We start from the raw sequence: 25,811 nt of genomic DNA, 5'->3' as shown, positions 1-25,811 counted from the left end.
AGCTCATATTGGGGCTCTTTTCGGGGTTTGTAATTTGGCCGTGGGTAGGTAATTGGCTGGAGCAGGGCGGCAGGGCGCGGCAGCCAATCAGCGTGCGGCTTCTATAGAGCTTGAGTTATTAGACGCTGATCTCAAAACATCCTTCATCAGACACGAAGGAGAGGCCAACAGATGAGGGAAGCCATTTTTCTGCAATGGAATTAAATGGCCAAGTGGGTTTTTCCTTTGTTGCAAATGGGGAATGTTTTTCCTTTGACTCCACCATCCAGTTCAGGACGTCTCAGTGTGTTTAACATTTGTCAACAGGCCCAAGGACTCACAGTTGGAAGACTGGAGAAGACTTTTTAAAAAGATCTGGATTTTTCCTTATGACTTGGAATCCATCTTTGTCTTGTATAACTAGGTCATAGCACACCATTCATGTCAGCAGTTAACAGTTTTGAATTCCAAAAAAACCTAAGTAAATGACATATTTGTTTTTTTTTTTTTTTTCCTCTTTTTGTTCTTTGGGTGGGTGGGGGGAGCTTGGAGCTGTCTTAATCTGTATTCTCTTGACTGAACAATAAATTTTTAAATATATCGTTTCCTCTATTAAACACTTAAACCTGGCCATCTTATTAACTCCTTCTCTCTTTTTAACAAGGTAATGTTTTAAATGTATATAGCTTTAGGACTAGCGAAATGGCAGCAACAAAAAATTGTGAGCAGTTGTTACTCTTTTTAAGTTTTTTAAAAACCTTTTACGTTGTAAGTACCCAATCCATTCTGTCCTGACGCAGTGCAGTTTTTATGTTAATGTTGCTGAGATGTCCTTAATTTTCCGAACCTTCATCTGCATGTATTGTCTTTGTCTCTCTTGTTTAATATAAGCCAGTTAAGATGCTTTGAGACGATTTTGCTTTTATAAAGCTAAGGATCTAGCTTTATGCTTTTGAAAATGTTTACAGCACTAAATGGTAGTCAGCTTTCTTCCCCGTAGCTTGTACACTTTCTTTGAAAATCGATCTATTTGAAGAAAAACAGCCCTGTTTTTCTCGTCTTTGGTGTTGGGGTGGGGAGAGCTGGTGGGTGAGGGAAAGGAAGACCTTCTCTTTGTGTTGAGACTAAAACCGTCACAGGAAACTAGATTAAAACTGGAAAACAAGTCCTAGCTGGTTCCAGCAAACACCAACGTTAAGTGGGGGGTATTTTTCTATGGTGGTTGGGCGGCTGGTGCGTCTTTTGCCTTTTGTTTGACTGTGTATTTTCGCCTTTTGTCTCTTAATGACGATCACACCATTGCTATATCCAGAGCAGTAAACAGTCCTCTGCGAAGCCGCCTTTTTGCCTACCCAACCCTGGAAAGTTTGCAGAAGTGGAAGGAGCAGAACTTGCCATGAGTGTAACTTACAAAAAGGTAACAAGAACAAAGGCACCACCATGACCCCCCAATTTTCCCCAACTAAATCAAAAAATATATATGTTTTTACAATAACGTCTCCAAAACCACCGCCCAGCTTGATCTTCTAGACTCCATGGCACCGGGTTGAGCGGGTAAGTAAGAAAAAAAAAAAAAGTGCCTTTTGCCCCTTCGAGGAAACCCTTTTGCAGGCCAAGCAAGGGCTGTATTTGGGAGCTGAGGGGAGAAGGAGGATTCTGGAGCTTTGTGTTTGGCAGCCGGAGCGGGCAGTGGGGGGGGCGGGTGCGGGGGATGGGACGAGGAGGGCTCCTCGGACCCCTGTGCCTCTTCTGCCCCAAGGGCGAGAAGAGGGGCTCCGCGGCGACCCTCGGGGGTCCATGGAGCCAGCCGCCTGCCTTCGCCCCCCTCGCTCGTCCCAGGTCTGAGCCTGGATGAGAAGAAACTGAAGTGCTTTGGAGACAGGGCTCAAAAGACGAGGGGGCCTCCTTGCCCAGCCTTGGACTCTCTTTCCCTTTCGATCGTGAGCGTTCCCCACCCCGAAGCCGGCTTCTTGGGGCTCCGGGGCGCGCCTGCGCTGGCAACGCGAAGGACAAAAGGCCGGCGTCCATGTTGGCACCATGACGCAGCATCTCCGCCGGCAGCCCGGCGCTCCAGTCCTCCCGGCCGCGCTCGCTCCTCCTCCCAAACACCACTTCTATTTCCAGGCTTCGAGCCCTTCGCGCCTGGGCTGGGCCAGGCGGGCCGGGCTGGGCTGGTCGAGCGGGCGGGCCCGGCCGGGCAGGGCTGCTGTGCTAATGGCGGCGGCTCTCCTTCCTTCCTCCCTTCCCCCGGTCGTGGGGAGCCCGGAGCAGGAGGCGGGCCCGCGGCCGGGTCGGGCCCCGAGAGCCCGCGGGGGCAGCGCTGGGGATCGGGTCTCGGGGGCCGTTATGGGGACCGCGGGCCTCCGGGGCGTCGCGCGCGGCGTCTCCCGCGTTCGCCTCAGCCAGGCGCGGCGGCCTGACGGGCGCCATTTCGCGCGCTGCCCGTGGCTGGGGCGGTGGCGGCCGCCCCGCGCCAGGCAGGAGGAGCGGCCGGGGAGGGGGCTGGGCGAGCCGCCGTCGCCGGAGTTCCAGGCCGACCCGACCCGAGGCCCACGGGGGCACCAGGAGGCCTCGCCCTAACGCTTCCCCGTTCCTTTGTCCCGCGCGGGCGCCCGCACCCCAGGGCCACGGGGTTGGCGGGGCTTCAAGGTCGCCCCGAGTCCCACCCGGTCCCCGCAGCACGGCCTGGCTCTGACCCCGAGCCGCTCCCCGCTGCACACCCTGCTCTGGCCGCCTGGGCCCGGCCTCCCAGTCGCCCTTTGAGAGCCGAGCCGGCGGGGGCGGGGGTCGCCCCCTTTGTCCCCACTAAGGGCGTGAGGCCCTCGGGGTGGCCGCAGACGGGGCCCTGTTGGGCCGCCCAGAGCGCAGCCCTCCAGCCCGGATGTGGGGGAAGCCTGGGAAAGCGGAGGGGCCCCCAGGATCCCCCGAGGCGCGGGGCTCCGGGCGAAGCCTCAGATCTCCGGCCCTTCCCGGGAGGGTGCGGGCGGGGCGGGCCTTTGGAAATGCAGATGAGCCGCCGCCCGGCCCGGGCTCAACCTTCTGACTCAGCCGCCCCCTCCCGCGGCTCCTGTGGGGGCCGCTGGGGGAGGGGCGGCGTTTGGGGGCTCCCCGTCAGCCCCGGAGCCCCTGTCCGCTGTGCCTTCGGCCGGTCACATCTCCGCCCCACGCGCTCTGCCAGCCGGGGGCCGCCCTGATCCGCCTTCCTCCCCTCCAGGTTCTGGGCTGGAGAAGGGGAGACGGCCGGGCACTCCCCGCGTGGACAATCTTTCCTGTCGACGGCAGGGGCAGGCCTAGTTTGACTCTGACAATCCTCCCACTAAGGTAGGTATGAGTCCTTGCCCAGACCATGAGGGAGACTTGGGGGGCGGAACCCCAAACCCGCCGGGCTGGTTCTGCGGCCCCGCCCCGCCCCCAGCTGCGAGCGCGTAGGGCCGCCTGCTGGGCCGCCCGGGCCATCCATCCCCGCCTGTCAGCCTCTGTTGTCAGGCATTTGGGGCGTGCAATTCTCTGCCGAATTTAGCAGCATACAAGAGGCTCCACTTGCAAGTATTTCCCAGTTGTGTGTTTTTCCGCGGGGTAGGGCCCTGGGCGCCTCCTACTTCTGAAAGACACAGGTTGCTGCCAGATGGCCCAACAGTGCTGTGGCCTCCCCTCCAGCTCCCCTTGGGGGATGTGGAGTGACAGTGTGAGTCGCCCTCTGATGTCTGGCTGCCAGGGAGGCAAAGAACAGCCATCCGAGGTCCTGGCCAACTTTCTCTGTGAAAGGGCCTTGACGCTTCTCCACCTTCCTGGAATTCTTATGATCCCTTCTCCAGTCCCCAGATGGGCAGGCCTATATGTAAGCCTTGTTCCAGAACCAGACAAAGCTGGATTTGAAACCGGGCGAGCCATTGAGCAGCTATGACCTTGCAGAAGCGGCATAGCCTCCGAGCCCCAGTGTCTCCATCTAGGAAAACGGGGCTAGATCAGTGATCCTTAGTCTGGAGCTGGCATCGGAATCACGCCCGAAGGAGGCTCTTTAAAACGGACTGGAGCCTGGTCCCCGAGTGTCTGATTCAGTGGGTGGAGCCTGAGGACTTATTTCTAACAAGTTCCTGGGTGATGCTGCCGCTGTGGACTGGGAACACGTTTTGAGACCCCACACCCAGCTCCGGGCTTGGTAACACCTGGGGTCTTGAGGCAGAAGCAGGAACTTGGCACATAGTAACTGGTTTCATTCGCGCTAGCCGATCTCCTGTATTGAATAGTTTCCCATCTTGGTGTCTGAGAAGCTCCACAGCTGGAGGTGGCGGCTCTTGGTCTCGGACCCCCATGTGATATCTGGTTTGTGATTGCTTTGATGAACCATTTGGGTCCAGGTGCTCCTGTTCACACCATCTTCCCTATCTGGGAGTTGTGCCCCACCCCCACTGTAAGGGCTCCACTGAGCTTTGGGAGCCTGTGGGGCTTAACAGGGAGATCTTGCTACAAGTATCTGGTGCTAAGTTACGGGAGATTGTCAGTCAGTTTGACGTGAGCTAGGATCTCCACAGTGCTGGTGACCTTGGGCGAGTGTCTCCCTGTAAAATGATCAGGATGCCTGCTGGAAAGGGTGGTGAGAGGATTAAGTGCGTTAAGACGGCCGTCCTCCCCTGCAGGCTTCGCTGGAGTTGGCCTCCTCCATTGTGATCCGTGGTTATTGCTAGGAGTGGCTGCAGGGTGTGGGGGCTGGGCTGCCTCAGAGCTCCTCCCCCACCAGCCCACCTGCCGAAGCACGTGGCCCAGCCTCAGGGCAAAGGGGAATCTGGTGCTCCTTGGGAAGGCGGCCAGCGCGGTTCTCTGGAGTGGTTGAGTCCAGCCGGAGGTAGAGGCCTGTCCCCGGCTGCTCGAGTTGTTCCATGATGGGGTCAGGATTTGGGTCACCCACCCGAGGTCTGGGGAGAAGTGTCTTGCCCAAGGTCACAAGGCCACCACCAGTAGAGCCAGGATGGGGTTCCAGGTGGCTTGACTTGCAGCCAGCGCCTGTGCCCATGGCACCCCCTCACCCCAGCTGTCTGGGTTATTTTGGGCTTCGTCCCGTGCCAGCTGTCTGTTGGCATCCCTGCCCGGGACTGTCTGGTTTTAAGTAACCGGCGTGGTGCTGTTGGCTCTTCTTGTGAGGGCCAGGGCTGGGTTTTCAATCCTGGATGAGCTGTGCTGGGTCCGTCTCCTTTGCCGGGAGGGAAGGGTATTCCTGCCCAGACTCCTAGCTGCCCTAGTACAGCAAGAGGGTGAAAGCACCTGGTAAAAATTGAGGTTCACATTGTTAAGATCCCAGAAGCCTTTTCTCTCCTTCTCCCCTTCCATACTCCCTGAAATCTAAGTTTTAAATTTGATTCTATCATTAATCCCCCTTGATTTCACATGACCCTCTACCGCCGAGGGTGTGGCTCCCCCTTTGCATAGGTGCTCTCCGGGTGGGGTCTTTACTCCCCGCCTGCGTTGGATAATTGATGTATGGCTCCCTTCCAGCTGCACCTGGGAGGGCTCCAGCCAGTTCCTCCCCTCCGGCCCTCGATCCAATCAGGGAGCCGGTGGGTGCTCAGCTGTGGTCTGAGTGTGGTTCTCAGCGCGGTGTCGGGACCCACCTGGCTGGACTGTACCCGCCTCCCTCTGCTTCGGTCCCTCTTCTTAGTCCCGCCACGGTCGCCACCTGGGGCCTGGAGGGCGGGGCAGTTTGTCCTGCTGCTATCCCTGCTGGTCCCTCGAGGGCGCCCCGCCCACCGGTCACCCAGCGAGCTTGGGGCGGGGCCGCTGCTGGCGCCGGGTCCTGGGGCCTGCTGAGAGAGGGCCACGCCAGCGGAAGGGCCGGCGGGGAGGTGGCAGGGCTTGCCTTACTACTGAGACGCCGGCGTCCCCGCCTCTTCCGGCCCCTCCACCCAGAGCCCTAGCGTGGAATATGACCTTTCGGACCCTCGGGGTGGAGAGACGCCGAAGCCTCTGCCCGGGCTGTACCGTGAGTCGGCTCAGCCATCTCAGGTTGCCTGGCCCAGTGCGTCTCTGGCTGGCCTGTAACCTCCAGCAAGCTCCTGCCTCACCCGCCACCCCCCAGCGCTGGGAGGAGCAGGTCGGGCAATGTTTTGAGCTGTTGCTGAGTCTGGCTTTTGTGAGGGGAGCTTTTGGCACTCCAGGAGTGGTCCTGTCCCGGGCTGGTCCCTGAGTGCTCGTGGGCAGCTGAGGCCTGGAGGCTGCTCAGGGATGGTAGATGTACTTGCCAGCCCACCTCCCATCCCTGCGACCTTAGGGAGTAGCTTCATCCCTGAAGGCTCTGTCTTCTGCCTCATGTGAGTGTTACCTCTACAGCGTTCTCAGGCACCCAGGGAAGTGGGTGCCACAGCATTGCCTCACTGGGGCTGGCCAGGCTTTGCTCTGACAACTCAGCAGTGGCTGGGCCCCTGCTATTCCCTGGGGCTCAGTTTCCCTGTTGGCCTCACTATGGCGTCGGCCTCTGTGCAGACACCGATGAGTTGACCCCACAGATGCCACCTGGCCACTCCCCCAGGCTTCAGTGGCCCAACAACTCTTGTGTCAAGTACCAGCTTAAAGAGTCTTTTTTTTGCCTTCTCAAACTCTCCAGGAATTCCTGGTGACTGGAAGGGGAGTGACTCGGGTCCTCAACCTCTTGGAGGTAAGGGAGCTAGCTGCCTCTCTGGTGGGCGCACGCAGCTCTTCAGCTGGCCCAGCTCAGCCCAGCCTCCAAGGAAGCTGCGAGCAGCTGGCTTGGCTCCGAGGTATTTTTAGCTACAGATCAGCCCCGCTCCATCACCACGACAGGTGGGTCCAAATCAAACACACTCCAGGCAGGTGGGACTGGGGTTCTGCCAGCCTCCTGGCTGGCAGGGGTGAGTGAGCAGGCTGGGGCCAATGTCAGCTGTTCCGCCTGGGCCAGGCCAGGCTGGGAAGGGCACTTGTGCTCACTTCCGCCTCCACTCCTCTGCAGGCTTGTGCTCTCATAAGCAGAGATCACAGCCCATTTCCTGGATGGAGAAAGTGGACGTTGAGGTCTGAGGCTTTTGAGGACAGTCAGGACACCTCCTGTGGGCTCGGGTGACACACTCAATAGCTTCTGGGTCCTCTTCCTCCACCTCCAGGAGTGCCTTATTCACCTCCTGTGGTCCCGGGGGAACCTTGGCCCCAGCCCTGCCTCCCCAGCCAATCACAGCTCCTCTGGTTACCCCACAGGAGTTCAGGGTCCAGCTGGTGGTTGGGCTCCTCTCCTGTCCCCCACTCCCGTGGAGCCTGGCAGGCAAGTCCTCCATGATCTGACCCGGTTACCTTGACAACCCTGCCTGGCCTCCCCTCTCATGGCCCAGCCACGGAAGAAGCTGAAGAGGTTTTCTAGCTGTCATGCATTTGTCAGGCCGGGTCCCCACCCTGTTTCCCCTGCCTGCCCTTCAGTGCTGCCAAGCCGTGTGCCAGCCAGCACTCAGCCTTCCCTAAACAGTTCCCCTCTTCCAACCTCCATTGCTTCCCCCAAGACTGACCTCCTGGAAGGCTGGGGCACAACTGCCTCTGAATAAACGTGTTGCAAAAAAGGAACAAATGAGTTGCTGTGCATTTGTCTAGTGGGTGCTTGACCTAGGAGATGCCCCTTTTTCCAGTGACAGGAGAGGGCGTCCACTCAGAACCTGGGGTGGGTCCTGGCCTCCCCTTCCCAGCTCCGCCGTGGTCTTGGGATTCTATGGGCGGTCGCTGGTGCCCTCTGGCGGTCAGACCGTGCCTTGCTTGTACCGGCTGAGAACCTTGACCATGAAACTGCCAGGCTGGCGGCTTTCCTCCACGAAGTGAGATTTACCTGACCTTTGCCGAGATCTTGAAAACGGAGTCTTTGGGGTGGGGTTGCCATTAAAAAGATCCTGAGTCCTGCCAGCCCCTATCTGAAGAAACTACCGAAGGTCACTTGCCCCCAGCCATGCTGCTGTTGGTGTTTTGTTAGAAATGGGCTCTTCCTACCCGAGTTGGTAGAATCCCACTCTCTCGGCCACGCTCCCGTGCCTACCTGCCGTGGACTGGCTCCCCGGGTCCCTCTGCCACCCTGACCGCTCACTTGGCTGGTGCCGAAGGCAGTCAGCCCGCCCGGGGTGGGGGTTACGGTGACCTCAGTCATCAGACCTGATAGCGTTGCCTACAGTTAGTGCCCAACAAGCTGTTTCCATCAGGAGATGCCGGGGTTCGGGGGATTCTTGGAGTGAAGGACACGTGGCTGCTGGCAGAGAAACGCATTTTCTTACATTTCTTGGTTGATGTGGGGTTATCAGTCTCCAAAACGCAAGGAGAGGGACCCAGCTGACTTCAACTAGAGCTACTCCAACCTGCCCCTCCCTGACGGCGTCTTGGCGTGGTTCACGCTTCTGGCTCCTGCTGAAAGGAGGCGCCCGCCCACGTGGTTTGGGGCCAACCTGCGGCCGGCGTTGAGGCGATTGCCCGGCAGAGGGCGCTGGGCATCCACTCTACAGCCCGGGGCCGGGTGCGGTTAAGGGGAGCCCAGTCCCTCACCCCGAGCCCGCGCGCACGCAGGCGCCCCGGGGCGAAGTGAGGTGGGCAGACACGACCCTCACATCAGCATCTTCCCCGGTGCCACCGCCGCTACGTCCTGTGGGGAAACTGAGGCCAGAGGCAGATAGGTGCGAAGCCACGCCGCTGGGGCAGTGCAAAGCTGAAGGGCTTTTTACGGAGCTCGAGGCCGGGGGCTCCTCGAACCCGGTGCGGAGGCACAGCCCGCCAATCCGGGAGGCCCTGTCCGCGCCGGCCAATCGGAGCGTCCCTGCCGAAGGAGTTGCCTGCCAATCCGGGGCGCCCTGAGTCGCTGGGCAGCCACGGTCCGGTCTCGCCGGCTGGGGGCGCGCCGTGACGCGCCGGGGTGGCGGTGGGAGCTGCGCTCGCAGCTGAGCCCCGTTTCTCTAGTGCCGCAGTATGCCTGGTACTGAGAGCTGAATACCCACACCCAGGGCTGGGGCCGTAGCAGAAAGGAAGGCCGGGAGGCTGCCTGGCGGAGGCGGTGCCGCTCCGAGTGGGCGGGGCTAGTCCAGGCTCCGCCCCGCCCCCTACCGCTCCGCTCCGCTAGTGCCCGGCACGCCGCCGCCAGTACTGCCGGCTCCGGGCTATGGATGCCCCGGGGGCTCCGGCCCCGACCGCCGCCCCCGGCCCGGGCAGGAAGGAGCTGAAGATCGTGATCGTGGGCGACGGCGGCTGCGGCAAGACCTCGCTGCTCATGGTGTACAGCCAGGGCTCCTTCCCCGAGGTGAGGCCCGCAGCGGGGCTGGGGTGGGGGCGAGGGACCCCTCTCAGGCTGAGCCCGGAGCCCCGACCCTCGGCCCCCGGCATTCCGATTCCGGAGAGGTGGCCGCCACCCGGGGCGCCCCCTCGGGAATTCCAGAGCCCAGCGAGGTGAAGGGGGCTGATCCCGGACAAGTGAAGGGGGCGGACAGTGGGGTCAGCTGGAACCTGGGCCCACTAGGGACCAACCCCACTACGTCTCCCGCAGCACTACGCCCCGTCGGTGTTCGATAAGTACACGGCCAGCGTGACGGTTGGCAGCAAGGAGGTGACCCTGAACCTCTACGACACGGCCGGTGAGTGCGCCTGCGCGCCGGGGGTCCCGGGGGTCCACCCGCCCGAAGGGTTTCCCCGCCGGGGCATCCCCCACCGGGCGTCCCCACCCTGCACCCTGGCGGGGCCCTGGCGGCTCTTCATTCCTGGAGGCCACTCAGAGCGCTGGCAGCGCGGCCCTAGAGGCCAAGCCCTGTCTCTGAGTGGAGGGTGTTTGGAGGAGGAGGCAAACTCCTGGGCCACCCTCCCAGCTCTGTGCGGAGAGCCCACAGCTCGTTCCTCTCCTGTGGTTCTAGAAAGCAGCGTACTTCTCTTGGGCCTCCCATGATTCCAGGATTGCTGCGCTGCCTGCTGTGGTCTCTGCAGACTCTGAGGGCCGCAGATTTGAGTCTCCGGGTGCTCGGATTGCCTGGGCTGTGTTTCTGGGTCCTGTGGTTCTGGGATGCTGCCGGCCACAGATCAGCCTGTGACTCCAAGGCTCTGTGGGTGCTCTCTGCAGCCTGAGGCTCCGGGGTCCTGTGGGCATGAGTTCTGCATCTGCAGCTCCGGGGATTCCACTGCTTGCAGTTGGTGGTTCTGGAATTCTGTGGCTACAGTTACTTCTGTGCTTTCCTAGTTCCCTGGGAGGAAACCAGACAGTGTAGAAAATGAACTAAGGAAGGAACAGAGCACTGGGCACCGGGGCCCCACACCAAGCTCTGCTGCTAGTCACATCCCGGCCACGGGCGGTTTGTGGATTTCTGTTCAATTGCATGAGAGTTGGTGTTGTGAGGGGTGGGGACCGGAGGAACACAGTCAGTGGGAGGACCCTGGCTCCCATCTGGGCTTCATCAACATTGGGGACCAAAGGTTGAGATCCCCAGGTGGGGCCTCACCCCACCTCTGTGACTCAGTGTTTAGTGACCTGTGGGAAACCATGTGATCAGGTGGCCCTCCCCTTCCAGCTAAGCCTTTATGGGTGAGGTGAAGGGTCCCATTGACCTAGGATGGAGCCAAAACTCAGGACCCCCCACCCCCACCAGCTAGAACGTGGAGAGGACCACAAAAGGGGCTGTCCCAGCTCAGAGCCACCTCCATTCCAACTTCAGCAGGTCCCGCCTTAGCAAACTCTTGAGGAACCTGTCTTTGCAGGATGTGGGCCCTGTAGGGCCACCCCCAAAAGGGGACCTGTCTCCAGTCCTGGGTGAGCTGGGAGAGCCCAGCAAAAGTGTGGTCTCTCTCAGACACTTTTACTTTCTCGTTTCTTGTCCAGAGACCCCACTTTGTGGGTCAAGTGCTGCTGGGCAGAGACATTCCCAGCAACCCACGGCCCCTCCTCCTCTGCCTTTGGGGCTTCCCTACCAGGCCGGGGTTCACGGTTCACGGCAGCCTCCACATCATGAGAACATGGATGGCCTTTCTGGCCTTGCCCAGAGAGAGATGCTCAAAGAACATGTCGGAGTAAATTGCAGTGTGGAGATTCTGGAAAGCTGCAAGTTGGTATAGGAAGAATTTGTGCTAAAAGCTGCTATGAGAGGGACAGAGAGCGTCCCCTTCCATAGTCACCACAGGCAGGCGACCACCGGCACTGTGGGGGTCCCATCCACAGTCCCATCCTGTCAGATCTGGGCTTCGACACCGGCTCCACTGGCTGTGTATCACTCACTGGAGATGTCTGGGCCTCAGTTTCCTCATCTGTCATGAGAGCTAAGAGGGTCACAAGGATTAAATCAGATTACTATATGATGTCCAGCACTCAGCGCAGGGGCTGGATCTGGGGAAGGGCTCAGCAAATGTCCTTGTGACTTTTAAGACCTGCTTACCAGGCTGGGTGCAGTGGCTTACGCCTGTAATCCCAGCACTTTGGGAGGCTGAAGTAGGAGGATTGCTTGAGGCCAGGAGTTCAAGATCAGCCTGGGCAGCATGACGAAACCCCATCTCTACTAAAAATATGAAAATTAGCCAGGTATGGCAGCATGTGCCTGTAGTCCCAGCTACTCGGGAGGCCGAGGCAGGAGAATCGCTTGAACCTGGGAGGCGAAGGTTGGGGTGAGCTGAGATCGCACCACTGCACTCCAGCCTGGGCAACAGAGCAAGACCCTGTTTCAAAAAATAAAAATAAATTTAAAGACCCTCCTACCATCACTGCCATGGTCCAAGCTGGCCTCAGCTTCTGCCGCAGTGGGGGCATCTGTCTTCCCTGGCAAGACTCTTCCAAGCAGCAGAGAAGTGGGGCTCAGGGAAGGAGCTGGCCTCATACTCTGACAGACCAAGGAGGAGTATCCAGGAAGAAGAAATCTGGCTGCTCCTTCCAGGGTGTCCCCCGTGACTGGGGAAGACCTGCTCATTAGAGGAAATCCCCTGGTCAGTGAGCACTGCCAGGGAGGGTCCAGGTCCCGGTGCTTGTCATGAAGCAAGGCTTGGAAGGTGATGGAATGAATGGGTGTAGGTCTGAATTCGGAGGTGATTCATCTCTGCCTGCATGGTCGGCTCTCAGGAGAACGTGGCACACAGTGATGACCGGGCGGCCACCTAGAGAGAGGCAAAGGCCAAGAGGGTGAGGGAATGGCCAAGCCAGAAATGAGTCTAGTAAATGTAGTTGTAGAAGGTTCTAGAACCCACTGGGCTACACCCAGTGGCGGAAGGGGCATCTTCTCAACTCGTGGCCGCCAGAGCTGTGCGACAGACAGGGGCAGCTCTTGAGGCTGAATTTCTCCACACTGGACCAAACGCTGGCCCAAGGTCCAGACCCTGCCCACAGGGGCCCTCGTGGAAGGCCCGTCTGGCTCCGTCTCCATTCTGAGGAAGTAGTTATAGACAGTGCAGCGGAGGGAGGGGAGATGGGGTGATGGGGCTTTCAGGGCTGAGGGGAAGGGGCGGGGGCTGTGGCACCCACTGCTCTGTCGGCCTCACCCCGGCCCCAACATCCTCTGAGGCAGGAAGCTGCGGTGAGGTTTGAAGCTTCCTGGGCAGGGGGAGGCAGGAGAAGGTGGGCTGTGAAGACAGACAGGGCTGAGCTCATAGGGCCAAGGTGTGGGGACCAGGGTTGGAGGCGCACAGGATGGGGTGTGGGTTGCCTGGGAGTGGCAATCCCCTTCTCAGCCTGAGATGGGAACAGAAAGAAAATTGGTGGGCAAAGGAGTAGCAGTTGCTACGACAAGGAAGCAGGGACAGGTGGGTGTCGTGAGCCCCAGGAACACTGGAGGCCTGGGCCGGGCCAAGGCTGGGGTCACACAGAAGGAGGTCTCAACTCCCGGCTGGGCTGCCCAGCCCCTGTCTCTGGGGGAAGCACAGGTGGGCGGTCCCCAGCAGAGTGAGTAAAAGTGGGTTCCTCTTCTGGCAGCTTCCCTTCTCATGCTGCCCACAACCCTCCCTGACCAACGCCCCAGCTGGAGCTGGGGGCCACCTGCCCTGTGTGTCCTTGGGCAGACTTGGGGTCTTTTCTCCTCAACCCTACCCCAGGCCTTAGAGACCCCTGACCCCAGAAGGAGGACTGCCTTGGCAAAGTCCCATCCCCCCAAGAAAATAGCCTTGTAGGCCCGATGGCTCATGCCTGTAATCCCAGCACTTTGGCAGGCCGAGGCGAGCAGATCACGAGGTCAAGATATCGAGACTGTCCTGGCCAACATCGTAAACCCCATCTCTACTAAAATACAAAAATTAGGCCGGGTGTGGTGGCTCACACCTATAATCCAAGCACTTTGGAGGCTAAGGTGGGCGGATCACCTGAGGTCGGGAGTTCAAGACCAGCCTGACCAACATGGTGAAACCCCATCTTTAAAAAAATAAAATAAAATAAAAAATTAGCCAGGCGTGGTGGTACGTGCCTGTAGTCCCAGCTACTTGGGAGGCTGAGGCAGGAGAATTGCTTGAACTTGGGAGGCAGAGGTTGCAGTGAGCTGAGATCATGCCACTGCACTCCAGCCTGGGTGGCAGAGCAAGACTCCGCCAAAAAAAAAAAAAAAAAAAGCCCTGTGTGCAGCCTGAGCCTCCCTTCCGCCCAGCCCTGCCGCACGCCCGAGTGCACTTCAGGATATGGGCAGCTCCAAGGGGAGCCCGGGCCTAGAGACTTTAACTCACCAGAAGCACATGCATCCTTTGCATGTAACTCCTGGAGTTTTTTGGGGGGTGTGGTTAGCGACAGGGTCTCGCTGTGTCACCCAGGCTGGAGTGCAGTGGCATTGTCATAACTCACTGCAGCCTCAGCCTCCTGGGCTCAAGTGATCCTCCCACCTCAGCCTCCCAAAGTGCCGGGATTACAGGTGTGGTCTCCTGGGCTGTCTTAACCTCTAAGCCCATCTGCAGAGGCTGGGTGGGTCCCCTCTGTGACTATGGGCAGGTGATATTGCCCCTTTCAGCCCTGGTATCATTTTGGGTAGAATGTGGGAGGATAGTGATATCACCTGGTGTCTGGGAGGCCCCTAAAACTTCTTAGTCCAAATATTCGGGGGTTCTGACCACCCCCACCCCAGGCTATTAACTTCCCATGGAGGTTTCTGTTTCAAGAGTAACCACAGCAGGGCATGATGGCTAACACCTGTAATCCTAGCACTTTGAGAGGCTGAGGCAGGCAGATTACCTGAGGTCGGGAGTTCAAGACCAGCCTGGCTAACATGGCAAAACCCCGTCTCTACTAAAAATACAAAAAATTAGACAGGTGCAATGGTGCGCGCCTGTAATCCCAGCTACTCTGGAGGCTGAGGCAGGAGAATGACTTGAACCCAGGAGGTGAAGGTTGCAGTGAGCTGAGATACAGAGACTTCATCTCAAAAAGAGTAACCACAAAAGCAGTGCCTCCCACCTCCCAGCCCTGCCTCCCCCACCCTCACCCCCGTCCGATTGCTCCCCCTCTGCTGGTGTTTCACTTTCCAGATTAGGGGCAGGGTTATCACTATTGCCACCCCCTTTCCCAGATAAGGAAGTTGACACCCAGAGAGGGAAATGTAGACGTCAGTTTGAGATGTGGAGACTGCACTGAGCGGTCCCGCCCAGAATGTGCATGACATGAATGAATGCAACCTGACCCTCCTGACTCCTGCTGTTGAGGGCATTTATTAATAGTACACTCCCTGCATCCCCAAGTGGACATAGGATTGTCGCACACAGAAGTATGTCCTCTGCAGGCCTGGTCTACCCACCGACAAAGGCCCACATTGAATTCTAGGGAAAGCTGAACTGGGCAGAGTCAAGACAGGAAGGCAACCTGAAGGAGGTGCTGGAGTCCAAGCTGGCTGCCTCTCCCTTCCCAAAGCCCATCTTTCTTTTTCTTTTTCTTTTCTTTTCTTTTTTTTTTTTGAGATGGAGCTTCACTCTTGTTGCCCAGGCTGGAGTGCAATGGCGCAATCTTAGCTCACCAAAACCTCAGGCTTTCAAGCGATTCTTGAAATCCAGGAATTGCATGAACCCAAAAGGCTGATTCTCCTGCCTCAGCCTCCCGAGTAGCTGGGACTACAGGCATGCACCACCACACCCAGCTAATTTTGTATTTTTAGCAGAGACAGGGTGTCTCCATGTTGGTCAGGCTGGTCTCGAACTCCCAACTTCAGGTGATCCACCTGCCTTGGCCTCCCAAAGTGCTGGGATTACAGGTGTGAGCCACCACGCCCGGCCAACCCCCTCTTTCTTGAGATGGCTGTGTTGATAGCCTTTTCCTCACCTGATCAGGGCTGGGACGAGTAGGGTGAGGATTCCTCTCTGTTTTCTGGGGTAGGCTAAGAAAAAAAAAATACTCCAGTAGGGTCCTCTGTCATTTACAAAGCTTCCCCTTAGCTGTGTGGCCTGGGGCAAGTCACTCCAACCCTCTCTGCTTCCATTCTCAGCCTGTAAAATGGGGCTAACAACAGTGTCTACCTTGTAGGATTTTTTGGGGAAAGATGAGTTAATCCAGGCAAAGGGCTTCAAGCTAGACCCGGCATGGAACACAGGAGCCTTCATGGATAGGTGCTACCAGAATCGAAGTGGTGCACACCTGCAGCCCCAGCTCCTGGGGAGGCTGAGGCAGGAGGATGGCTTGAGCCCATGAGGTTGAGGCTGGAGTGAGCTTTCATCACACCACTATACTCCAGCCTGCACAACAGAGTGAAACCCTTTTTTTTTTTTTTTTTGGCAGAGTCTCACTCGGTTGCCCAGGCTGGAGTGTGTGTAGTGGTGAGATCTTGGCTCACTGCAAGCTCCATCTTCCCAGTTCAATTGATTCCCCTGCCTCAGCCTCTCAAGTAGCTGGGATTACAAGTATGTGGCACCATGCTCGGCTAATTTTTGTATTGTTAGTAGAGATGGGGTTTCACCATGTTGAACAGGCTGGTCTCAAACTCCTGACCTCAAGTGATCCATCTGCCTCAACCTCCCAAAGTGCTGGGATTACAAGTGTGAACCACAGCACCCGGCCTAGACCCTTGACTTCTGTATGTGAGAGAGAGAGTCAATATTAACTACCTTTATTATTACTGTCATCAGGCTCGCTAACTTTTCATATCTCCATTTCACAGATGAGGAAACTGAGGCCCAGAGGTTAACTCCTAGTTGGGGAGGCTGGGGATGGCTTCCTAGAACTGGTGCTTTTAGAATGGCCTGGTAGGCAGCTGACCTTGGGGACTGAGTTGGCCTCTGGCTCACAGGGTACGTGTCTCTGACCTTGACAAAGGTTCCCCCACGCCCCACCCCCACCCCAATGACTCTTAACAGGAAGAACAGTCCCCGCCAAGCTTACCTCCTGGGTGGCTGCTTGAATGAACACAGGTCAGGAAGTGGAATGCCCTTTCAAAGGCTGCAGAGGCACCTAAGCCAGAGAGATGACTCTTAACACCCTCTTCACCCACCCCTTCCTTCCAGCTTTCCTTCACCAAACATGTATTGAGCTCACCTGTGTTCCCAGGGACACCTGAACAGCACAGAGGTCGTTCCTGCCCGCAGGAGACGCAAACAAAAAAACCTGGAGAAGTACTGTTTTTTGTTTCTTATTTTTGTTTTTGTTTTGAGACAGGGTCTTGGTCTGTGCCCCAGGCTGGAGTACAGTGGTATGATCTCAGCTCAATGCAACCTCTGCCTCCCAGGTTCAAGTGATTCTCCTGCCTCAGCCACCCAAGTAGCTGGGGATTACAGGCATTGCCATGCCCAGCTTATTTTTGTATTTTTAGTAGTAGAGATGGGGTTTCACCGTGTTGGTCAGGCTGGTCTCGAACTCCTGACCTCATGATCCACCTGCCTTGGCTTCTTAAAGTGCTAGGATTACAGGCGTGAGCCACCATGCCCAGCTCCAGTTGTGAAGTCAGGTATGGGTGAGAGCTATGAGTAAAACCACTGTCATGGGGCAGACTGCCAAGGAGGCTGTTTCAGAGCAGTCAGGAAAGGTCTCTGAGAGGAGGTGACATTCCACAGAGCCCTGAAGGAGAGAAGGGAAGGAGCCACGCTGCTCCCTGTTGAAAGAGCCTTCTGGCTGGGTGCAGTGGTTCATGTCTTCAATTCCAGTGCTTTGGGAGGCCAAGGCAGGTGGATCATGAGGTCAGGAGTTGGAGACCAGACTGACCAACATGGTGAAACCCCATCTCTACGAAAAATACAGAAATTAGCTGGGCGTAGTGGTGGGCACCTGTAATCCCAGCTACTTGGGGGAGGCTGAGGCAGGAGAATCACTTGAACCTGGGAGGTGGAGGCTGCAGTAAGCCAAGATCGTGCCATCGCACTCCAGCCTGGTGATGGAGTGAGACTCTATCTCAAAATAAATAAGTAAATAATAATGGTCCCAAAGCACAAGAGTAGTGATGTTAGCAAGTTGTTGTAATAGTTCTGTTTTTACTTTTTGAGATGGGGTCTCACTCTGTTACCCAGGCTGGAGTGCCGTGGCACGATCCCGGCTCACTGCAACCTCCGCTCTGGGGCTCAAGTGATTCTCCCACCTCAGCCTCCTAAGTAGCTGGAACTACAGGTGGGAGCCACCACGGGCTAATTATTTGTGTTTTTGGTAGAGATGGGGCTTCACTCTGTTGGCCAGGCTGGTCTTGAACTCCTGAGTTCAAGCGATCCGCCCACCTTGGCCTCCAAAAGTGCTGGGATTACAGGTGGGAGCCATGGTTCCTGGCCCTGTTTTATTATTGTTAATCTGTTACTGTGCCTAATTCATAAACTAAGCTGTCTTATAGGTGTGTACGTATAGACAAAAACAGTGTATCTAGGGTTCTGGACTATCCGTGGTTTCATACTTCCACTGGGGTCTTGGAGTCCACCCTCGTGGCTTAGGGGGGACTACTGGACCTGTTCACTCCTGCCATATATGGAAAAGGGAATATGTTATGCCAGAACTAGGAATCCCATTGTTACATCTTAAAGGCCCAGAACCTATTTTTGCACAATACAAAACAAAATAGCATGTTCGTGTGTATTCGCAAAAGGAACATCCCACTTGGAATTTCATGAACTGGGGTTGACTCCTGGGCCAGTCACTGAGTCATTGACCTCAGGCAACTCACTTCATTTCTGTGACTCTGTTTCTTCCTGTGAAGTGGGAGTATTCATAATTCCCTACCATATCTGGCTGTCATGTAAGGATTTCTTTTTTTTTCTTTCTTTTCTTTTGAGACGGAGTCTCGTGTCGGCCAGGCTGGAGTGCAATGGCTCCGTCTCGGCTCACTGCAACCTCCGCCTCCTGGGTTCAAGTGATTCTCCTGCCTCAGCCTCCCGCATAGCTGGGATTACTGGCGTCTGCCACCCAGACCCAGCTAATTTTTGTATTTTTAGTAGAGATGGGGTTTCATCATGTTGGCCAGGCTGGTCTCGAACTCCTGACCTTGTGATCTGCCCACTTCAGCCTCCCAAAGTGCTGGGATTACAGGCATGAGGCATCTCACCCAGCCAAGGATTTCTTAATCACTTCTAGACTAAAGCCTCTGAAAACTACATACAGCATAGGATGTATTATTATTATTATTATTATTATTATTATTATTTTTTGAGACGGAGTTTCGCTCATGTTACCCAGGCTGGAGTGCAATGGCGCGATCTCGGCTCACCGCAACCTCCGCCTCCTGGGTTCAAGCAATTCTCCTGCCTCAGCCTCCCAAGTAGCTGGGACTACAGGCGTGCACCACCATGCCCAGCTAATTTTTGTATTTTTGGTAGAGACGGGGTTTCACCATGTTGACCAGGACGGTCTCGATCTCTTGACCTCGTGATCCACCCGCCTCGGCCTCCCAAAGTGCTGGGATTATAGGCGTGAGCCACCGCGCCCGGCCTAGGATGTATTATTATAAAAGCAGACACAGAGGGCAGGCAGTTATCCTAAAAAGAGAAATAATGTAATGGTTAGTCTGGATGTTTAAGAATAAAATGCTGGGGAGAAAATGGTGAAAAAAGTGAAGGAAGAGCCTTTCAGGCATGTGAAACAGCAAGCGCAAAGGCTGGGGCGTGAGAGCTTGATGGGTTTGAGAAACGGTGAGGTGGCGCGTTGGCTGGACTGCAGTGAGCAAGGGGGCGTGGCAGAGATGAAGTCATGTGGACCTGGGGAGATATTTGGATTTTATACAAAGGACAATAGGGGCTGGGCACGGTGACTCACGCCTGTAATCCCAGCACTTTAGGAGGCCAAGGAAGGCGGATCACCTGAGGTCAGGGGTTCAAGACCAGCTTGACCAATATGGTGAAACCCCATCTGTACTAAAAAAATACAAAAATTAGCTGGGCTTGGTGGCAGGTGCCTGTAATCCCAGCTACTTGGGAGGCTGAGGCAGGAGAATTGCTTGAACCTGGGAAATGGAGGCTGCAGTGAGCCAGGATCTTGCCACTGTACTCCAGCCTGGGTGACAGAGCAAGACTCTGTCTCAAAAAGAAGGTGGGGGGGCAATAGGGAGCCATTGAAGGTGCTTCAGCTGTGGGGGGCGGATATGACTTGCATTTTAAGATCCATCTAGCTGTCAGGTGGTGAATGGATTCATCGAAGGGCTGCAGGAGGGCAGGGAAGAGGACAAACGAGGACTTAGATGAGGATGGTGTGGGGGAGGCAGGGGTGGGGAGAGGCCTGCTGTCCAGTGGAACTTTCTGCAGTGATGGAAATGCTGTGCATCTGCACCGACCATTGCATTAGCCACGAGCCCCGGGTGGCGATGAATCACCTGAAATGTAGCTCATGCAACTGAGGAGCTGAATGCTTCATGTTAATTCATCAAGTTAATTAATGGGCTGGGCCACCCTGTTGGGCAGCACAGATCTAAGAAGATGTGGACAGTGATTACCAAGAAGGGACAGTTGGGGACAGAAAAGGAGCTGGAAGAGCATCCCAGCCAGTTTCCCAGTGTCTTACAAGGACATCTCTCACTTTGTCGGGGGTGGTGGTCGGGTCTGAGCTCTTGCTCCGCCCCAATGTCAGGGGACACTGGTTGAGGGATGGCAACAACGGCCCTCCTGACCCAGTCGTCGCTGTCCTGGTGGCTTCTGTTCACTGTACACTGTTATGGCCCCCATGTGTGGGGTGCCTTGGCTCGTGACAGCCCTGTGAGGTACATTTTATGATTTTCATGTTCCAGGTGGGGAATCTGGGGTTCCCACTGCTGTCCATCTAAGTCAAGGTCACACAGCTGGTGGGGGCAGAGCTGGGACTGGAACACATGTCTCATCTGCCTCTAGTGACTACACCCTTAAACACTGTTCCGTGGTGGAGCTGGCTAGGAACTTTTGGAAGTCCCTGGGTTGAGGGGGAGCCAGAGGGAAGAGGGTGTCTGTGTCGTCACCAGCAAGCAGGCAGGAGCAAACATGGCCTGGTGGTGCTCTGTGGAGAGGCCACTTGTCCTGAGAGGTATTGGCAGGGAAGGAGCTGAGGGCAGGCTGGTGCCACCCAGCACCTGTAGCAGCTGGGGACGGGACAGGGGGATTCCTGGGCCTCCAACCTTCCTTGTTTAGTGGAAGGAAGTCAAGGGGCGGGGGCTGGTCACCAATGAGCCTGAAAGGCTCTCAGGTCTCACTGTGGGGATTTTTACAAAATACCCAGGCTTGATGGCTATGTGCAGCATAGAACCCTGGGCTGGCTCCTCAAATGGGAAAGAAAATCAAGGGCGATATTGGTGAAATGGGCAAAATCTGAATATGGCCTGTGGATTGGATTAGAATGCAGAGTCTGTGTGGTTTCCTGGGCTTGGGGCAGGTGAGAGAATGTCCTTGTTCTCAGCAGACAGGCGCTGAGCTAAGGGGTGAAGAGGCAGAACGTCTGCAGCGACCGTGCCCTGGTAGGGAGGGACAGAAGCGTCTGTCTCTGGGTAGAGCCAGAGGGGCCGATGCCAGCAGGCGGTGAATCAGTCAGAGTTCTTCGCACTTTGTTGCAATTCTACTGTAAGTTTGAAACTGTCAATATAAAAAAGTTACAAAGAATTGTTTATAAAAAAGAAAACCCAACCAAGCTCAAGGCTTAAGCCTAGATCCCTGTTCAGATTCAGCCCGCGCTGGGGCGGGGCCAGGCGTCAGGATTAAGGTATCCCCCCAGAATGTGCTGTGTGGGTCTGGGTGGGAAGGGCACTTGATGCTGTTCCCAGCAACCCACCACCCTCCTCCTAGTGCTTGCAAGAATGGACAGGGAACTCAGCCGACTATATCAGAACCAAAGAAGCTGGAGGCTGAAGCCAGACACCAGCCTCTGGGGACCTGGGGACACTGTGAACCCACCAGCCCCGCAGGTCTGTATCTTTGGTTAGGGGAGGGTTCCAGTCTTTGCTCTACTTGAGTGTAGGTCAGGGGGATCATACTGGCTGCCGGCATCATCGAGCGTTAGCAGTTTCTCCAGCCCCAGCCCTAGAATCAGGCCCAGCTCTCAGCACTGCGTGGGTTTGATCTCAAGGGTTCTTTGCCACCATCCAGAACCCAGGGGTTGCCACCCACAGGTTTTGTTGTTGTTAAGAGACAGAGTCTCGGTCTGTCACTCATGCTGGAGTGCAGTAATGCGATCACGGCTCACTACAGCCTCAAACTCCTGGGCTCAAACGATCCTCCAGCCTCAGCCTCCCAAGTAGCTGGGACCACAGGCCTGTGACACCACTCCCGGTTTGTTGCCCATTATGTAGATGAGGAAATTGAGGCCCTAAGGCAGGATCACTTGCCTGGCCCCTCCCCCTTCTCCCATCAGAGTCCAGACAGGGAGGGGACGTCCCCTGACCCCCACCTGCTCTCTGCTTTCAGGGCAAGAAGACTATGACCGGCTGCGGCCCCTGTCCTACCAGAACACCCACCTCGTGCTCATCTGCTATGATGTCATGAACCCCACCAGCTATGACAACGTCCTCATCAAGGTGAGGCCCGCCTCCAGGGTGGTGGCCCCAGACCTGGGCCCAGCGCAATTCTGATCCCCTGCCTTCTCCCTGCACAGTGGTTCCCTGAGGTCACGCATTTCTGCCGTGGGACCCCCATGGTGCTCATCGGCTGCAAGACGGACCTGAGGAAGGACAAGGAGCAGCTGCGGAAGCTCCGGGCCGCCCAGCTGGAGCCCATCACCTACATGCAGGTGGGCCAGAGGCCAAGATTCCGTGACCTCCAAAGCCTCCCGGACCTTTGGCCTCTGCACCTGGAGTGTCTTAGCGGCCTTTTGGGGAGCTGAGGGAAGCAGGATTCTAAGAGTGATCATTTTTTTTTTTGAGATGGAGTCTTGCTCTTGTCACCCAGGCTGGAGTGCAGTGGTTTGATCTTAGCTCACTGCAACCTCAGCCTTCTGGGTTCAAGCAATTCTCCTGCCTCAGTCTACTGAGTAGCTGGGACTACAGGCACCTGCTACCACACCCAGCTCATTTTTGTATTTTTAGTAGAGAGGGGGGTTTCACTATGTTGGTCAGGCTGGTTTCGAACTCCTGACCTCAACTGGTCTGCCCACCTCGGCCTCCCAAAGTGCTGCGATTATAGGCATGAGCCAATGTAGCCGACCAAGAATGACAATTTTTAAATGCTAGTATTGGTGGCCTGTGGACCTGAGCACTTTACATGACTGCTGTCAATCCTCAGGACTCAGAGGCAGGTGCTGTTCACTTCCTCCATTACAGGGGAGAAACAGGCCCAGAGGCTAAGCAGCTTACTTGAGGCCACATAGCTAGCCAGAAGTGGAGCCAGGATCTGGTCCCATCCGCTGGGCTCCACAGTCTGTGCTCTGAGCCACTGTCCTGTCCTGTCCGCCCTTGTTTGAAAGTAGGCATCCCCTTCACAGGCCAATCAACCATTCAACTCTTTAGATGAGGCATGAGGGAACAAACAGGACAGAAGGAATGCAAAGGCAACAAGCACCTTTCGCAAGAAGTAGAAACCATTAATGAGGGCAAATTCATTTGCCTAAATGGTAGAGAGGTGGCTGCAAGTCCTGTCTGGAGGCCTCCACCTCTTCTCACAGGCCTGGGAGACACACGTGGGGAACCCACCCGGCCTCAAGGTTCAGCCCCTCCCTGCCTGGAGCTGGAGAGAGGGCAGCGTGGGGCCTGGACAGGGCTTTTTCCCTTCTGGGGGCTGTACTGCACTGGCCCTCCATTCCACCACGCACGCTGAGGGCCAGCTGGGATGGAGGAGAGACACCAGCCCAAACCAAGGCCTCCACCCCTGGAGAGTCCCCAGAGCCAGCCCCAAACCCACGAGGTGGTGTCAGGAGACCTCCAGGGGCCCCTCAGCTAACACTGGCTCCTCCCCTGACCCAGGGCCTGAGCGCCTGTGAACAGATCCGAGCTGCTCTCTACCTGGAATGTTCTGCCAAGTTTCGGGAGAATGTGGAGGACGTCTTCCGGGAGGCCGCCAAGGTGGCTCTCAGTGCTCTAAAGAAGACACAGCGGCAGAAGAAGCGCCGGCTCTGCCTGCTGCTGTGACCCAGGGCAGTTGGCCCTCGAGACAGCACTGACAGGGCCCGGGACCCCAGGGGCCAACTGCACTGGGAGGCTGCCCCATCCCCACCCTCCAGCTCCTGGTGTCTGGGGCCTGTGGCTAGACTCTTGGAACATTCAGGAACTCTATCCTTTCCTGGCTGGGGCTCTGACCACAAACTCCCCTCCAGGCTCCCCCTGGGGTGCAGTGGTGATGTGGGTACAGGAGCCAGTGTCTGTCCTCAGGACTCAAAGTGCCCTCATCACAGCTGCCCCCGCCACAAGGGTCTCCTCAGTGCAGACCCAAGTTATGCTTGGAATGAACAGTCCATCTGGTGGTGGGTAAATGTGGACCTGGCACTATTCCACATGGGCGCCCAGGCCCGCCACTCCTATGTCCCTGCCTCCCTGGGCTCTGGAGATAGGCACCGCTGTATCCTCCAGCTCCTTCCTTCCTCCCCCAGGAACTCGGGGGCCACCACAGGGGCCGGGCCTATCAGGAGAACAGTCTGCAGCCCGGTGGCAGGGCTGGCACCAACCCCTCCCATCTCCATTCCACATGGAAGACGTCAACCTTCAGCTTGGCCTGTGTCTTCGGAGAGCTGGGAGCATGTGCCCACGGGGCAGACAAAATAGCCTCTCAGATGTTAAAAGTATACCCTGGACCCCCCATCTGACCACCCCCTCGAAGTCTCATCCAATGCCCCCACTGTCAGGGACTCAGGATGGGAAGAGCCATCGGCTCCCCACGTCGTGAGCTAGTTTTTTGTGGAGTTTCCCCCCACTGGCAGGACAGGACCGGCCCATTTAACTATCAATCATCAAGCTCCCAACCTGCTGTTCCTCAAGCCTCGGTTCTACCAGCCTGTGGAGTCCAGGAGGCAAGACATCCCAGCCTCCTTTGAGAACTAAGAGAATCAACTCCCAGCCCGCGTGGGACAGTTTCAGAGCCGGTTCACAGACTGCCTGTGTCACCAACAGCCAGATACCTAATCCCTAAGCCTCCTTTGAAAAGGTCTGGGGTCGAGGGTCCAGTTTTCTTGGGGGCAGGGAATGGAGTCTCGCTGTTGCCCAGGCTGGAGTGCGGTGGTGTCCTCTTGGCTCACTGAAACCTCCACTTCCCGGGGTTTAAGCAGTTCTCCTGCCTCAGGCTCCTGAGTAGCTGGGATCACACGCACATACCACCATGCCTGGCTGATTTTTGTATTTTCATTACAGATGGGGTTTCACCATGTTGGTCAGGCTGGTCTTGAACTCCTGACATGATCTACCCACCTCAGGCTCCCAAAGTGCTGGGATTACAGGCATGAACCACCTCGCAGGACTTAAGCATTCCAGGGGATTTTGGTGCCCAACAGGGGTCGCAAGCTGCTCGGCTCTGGAGTGCACCTAGGAATTAGTGTCGTCTGAGATGGGATGCAGCTCCTGTTCTTGCTGGTATCTCCTGCCTCAGCCCCCTAGCCCAGTGCTGAGGCATCAGCTAAGCCTGAGCTTCCAAGAAGTCAGGTCACCAAGGGAAGAAGCCTTCTGAGACCCACCTTACCCAGGTTCCCAAGGCCCTGCCATCCCCTGGGGAATCAACCAAGGAGCTCTTGTTCTCAAAGAACCCAAGGCCCCGTGGACAAACAATGGTCTAAGGTAGAGGTCTGCAAACTACAGCCTATGGGCCACATCTGGCCACAGCCTGATTTGTAAATAAAGTTTTATTGGAACACAGCCACGCCTATTCCTTTGTGCATTGTCTTGTGCTCTGTGACTGCAGGCAAGAGTAGCTGCCACATAGACCCCCTGGCCCATAAAGCTTAAAATAGTTGCCATCTGCCTTTACAGGCAGCTAGCTGACTCCTAATCTAGGGCAAAGGCAGGCACCTAAAAAGGGCCAGAAAGGAGACCAGAACAAAGGACAAGGCATACAGGAGTAGCGGGGCCTGTGGTGACTGGGGAGCAGGCGCCCCCTGCCATGGGAATGTTGCCAGGTCCATTTTTCTAGGGAAAGCAGAAATCTGGATTTGTATGTGGAATCTCACTGTGGGGGAGGGGAAATCTCATTTTAAAAATGTAGTCAGGCCAGGCACAGTGGCTCACGCCTGTAATCTCAGCACTTTGGAAGGCCAAGAGAGGAGGATCACTTGAGCCCATGAGTTGGAGACCAGCCTGGGCAACATAGCGACACCCCATCTCTACTAAAAATATTAAAAAGTAGCAGGGTGGCGGGTGTCTTGGCTCACACTATAATCCCAGCACTTTGGGAGGCTGAGGCAGGCGGATCACAAGTCTATAGATCGAGACCATCCTGGCCAATATGGTGAAACCCCATCTCTACCAAAAATACAAAAATTAGCTGGGTGTGGTGGCTGGCACCTGTGGTCCCAGATACTTGGGAGGCTGAGGCAAGAGAATCACTTGAACCCAGAAGGCGGAGGTTGCAGTGAGCCGAGATTGCGCCACTGCACTCCAGCCTGGGCGACAGAGCGAGACTGTCTC

At 56.5% G+C, this 25,811-nt stretch overlaps 1 protein-coding gene across 1 annotated transcript; it reads left to right on the top strand.

Annotated features, from left to right (window-relative positions):
- The first annotated feature begins 8,830 nt into the window (after nt 1-8,830).
- RHOF (ras homolog family member F, filopodia associated) lies at nt 8,831-25,053 on the top strand. The gene is made up of 5 exons (XM_017544287.2): nt 8,831-9,238; nt 9,482-9,569; nt 21,679-21,788; nt 21,866-22,000; nt 23,169-25,053. The coding sequence occupies exons 1-5, from the start codon at nt 9,101-9,103 to the stop codon at nt 23,331-23,333; spliced, it is 636 nt and encodes a 211-aa protein (XP_017399776.1). The 5' UTR covers nt 8,831-9,100; the 3' UTR covers nt 23,334-25,053.
- The last annotated feature ends 758 nt before the right edge of the window (nt 25,054-25,811 follow it).

The sequence above is a fragment of the Cebus imitator genome, unplaced genomic scaffold, assembly GCF_001604975.1.
Source record: "Cebus imitator isolate Cc_AM_T3 unplaced genomic scaffold, Cebus_imitator-1.0 Scaffold169, whole genome shotgun sequence".
NCBI classification, from domain to species: domain Eukaryota; kingdom Metazoa; phylum Chordata; class Mammalia; order Primates; family Cebidae; genus Cebus; species Cebus imitator.
Note: the sequence above shows the minus strand (reverse complement) of the source record. Positions and strands in the feature narration are given on the sequence as shown.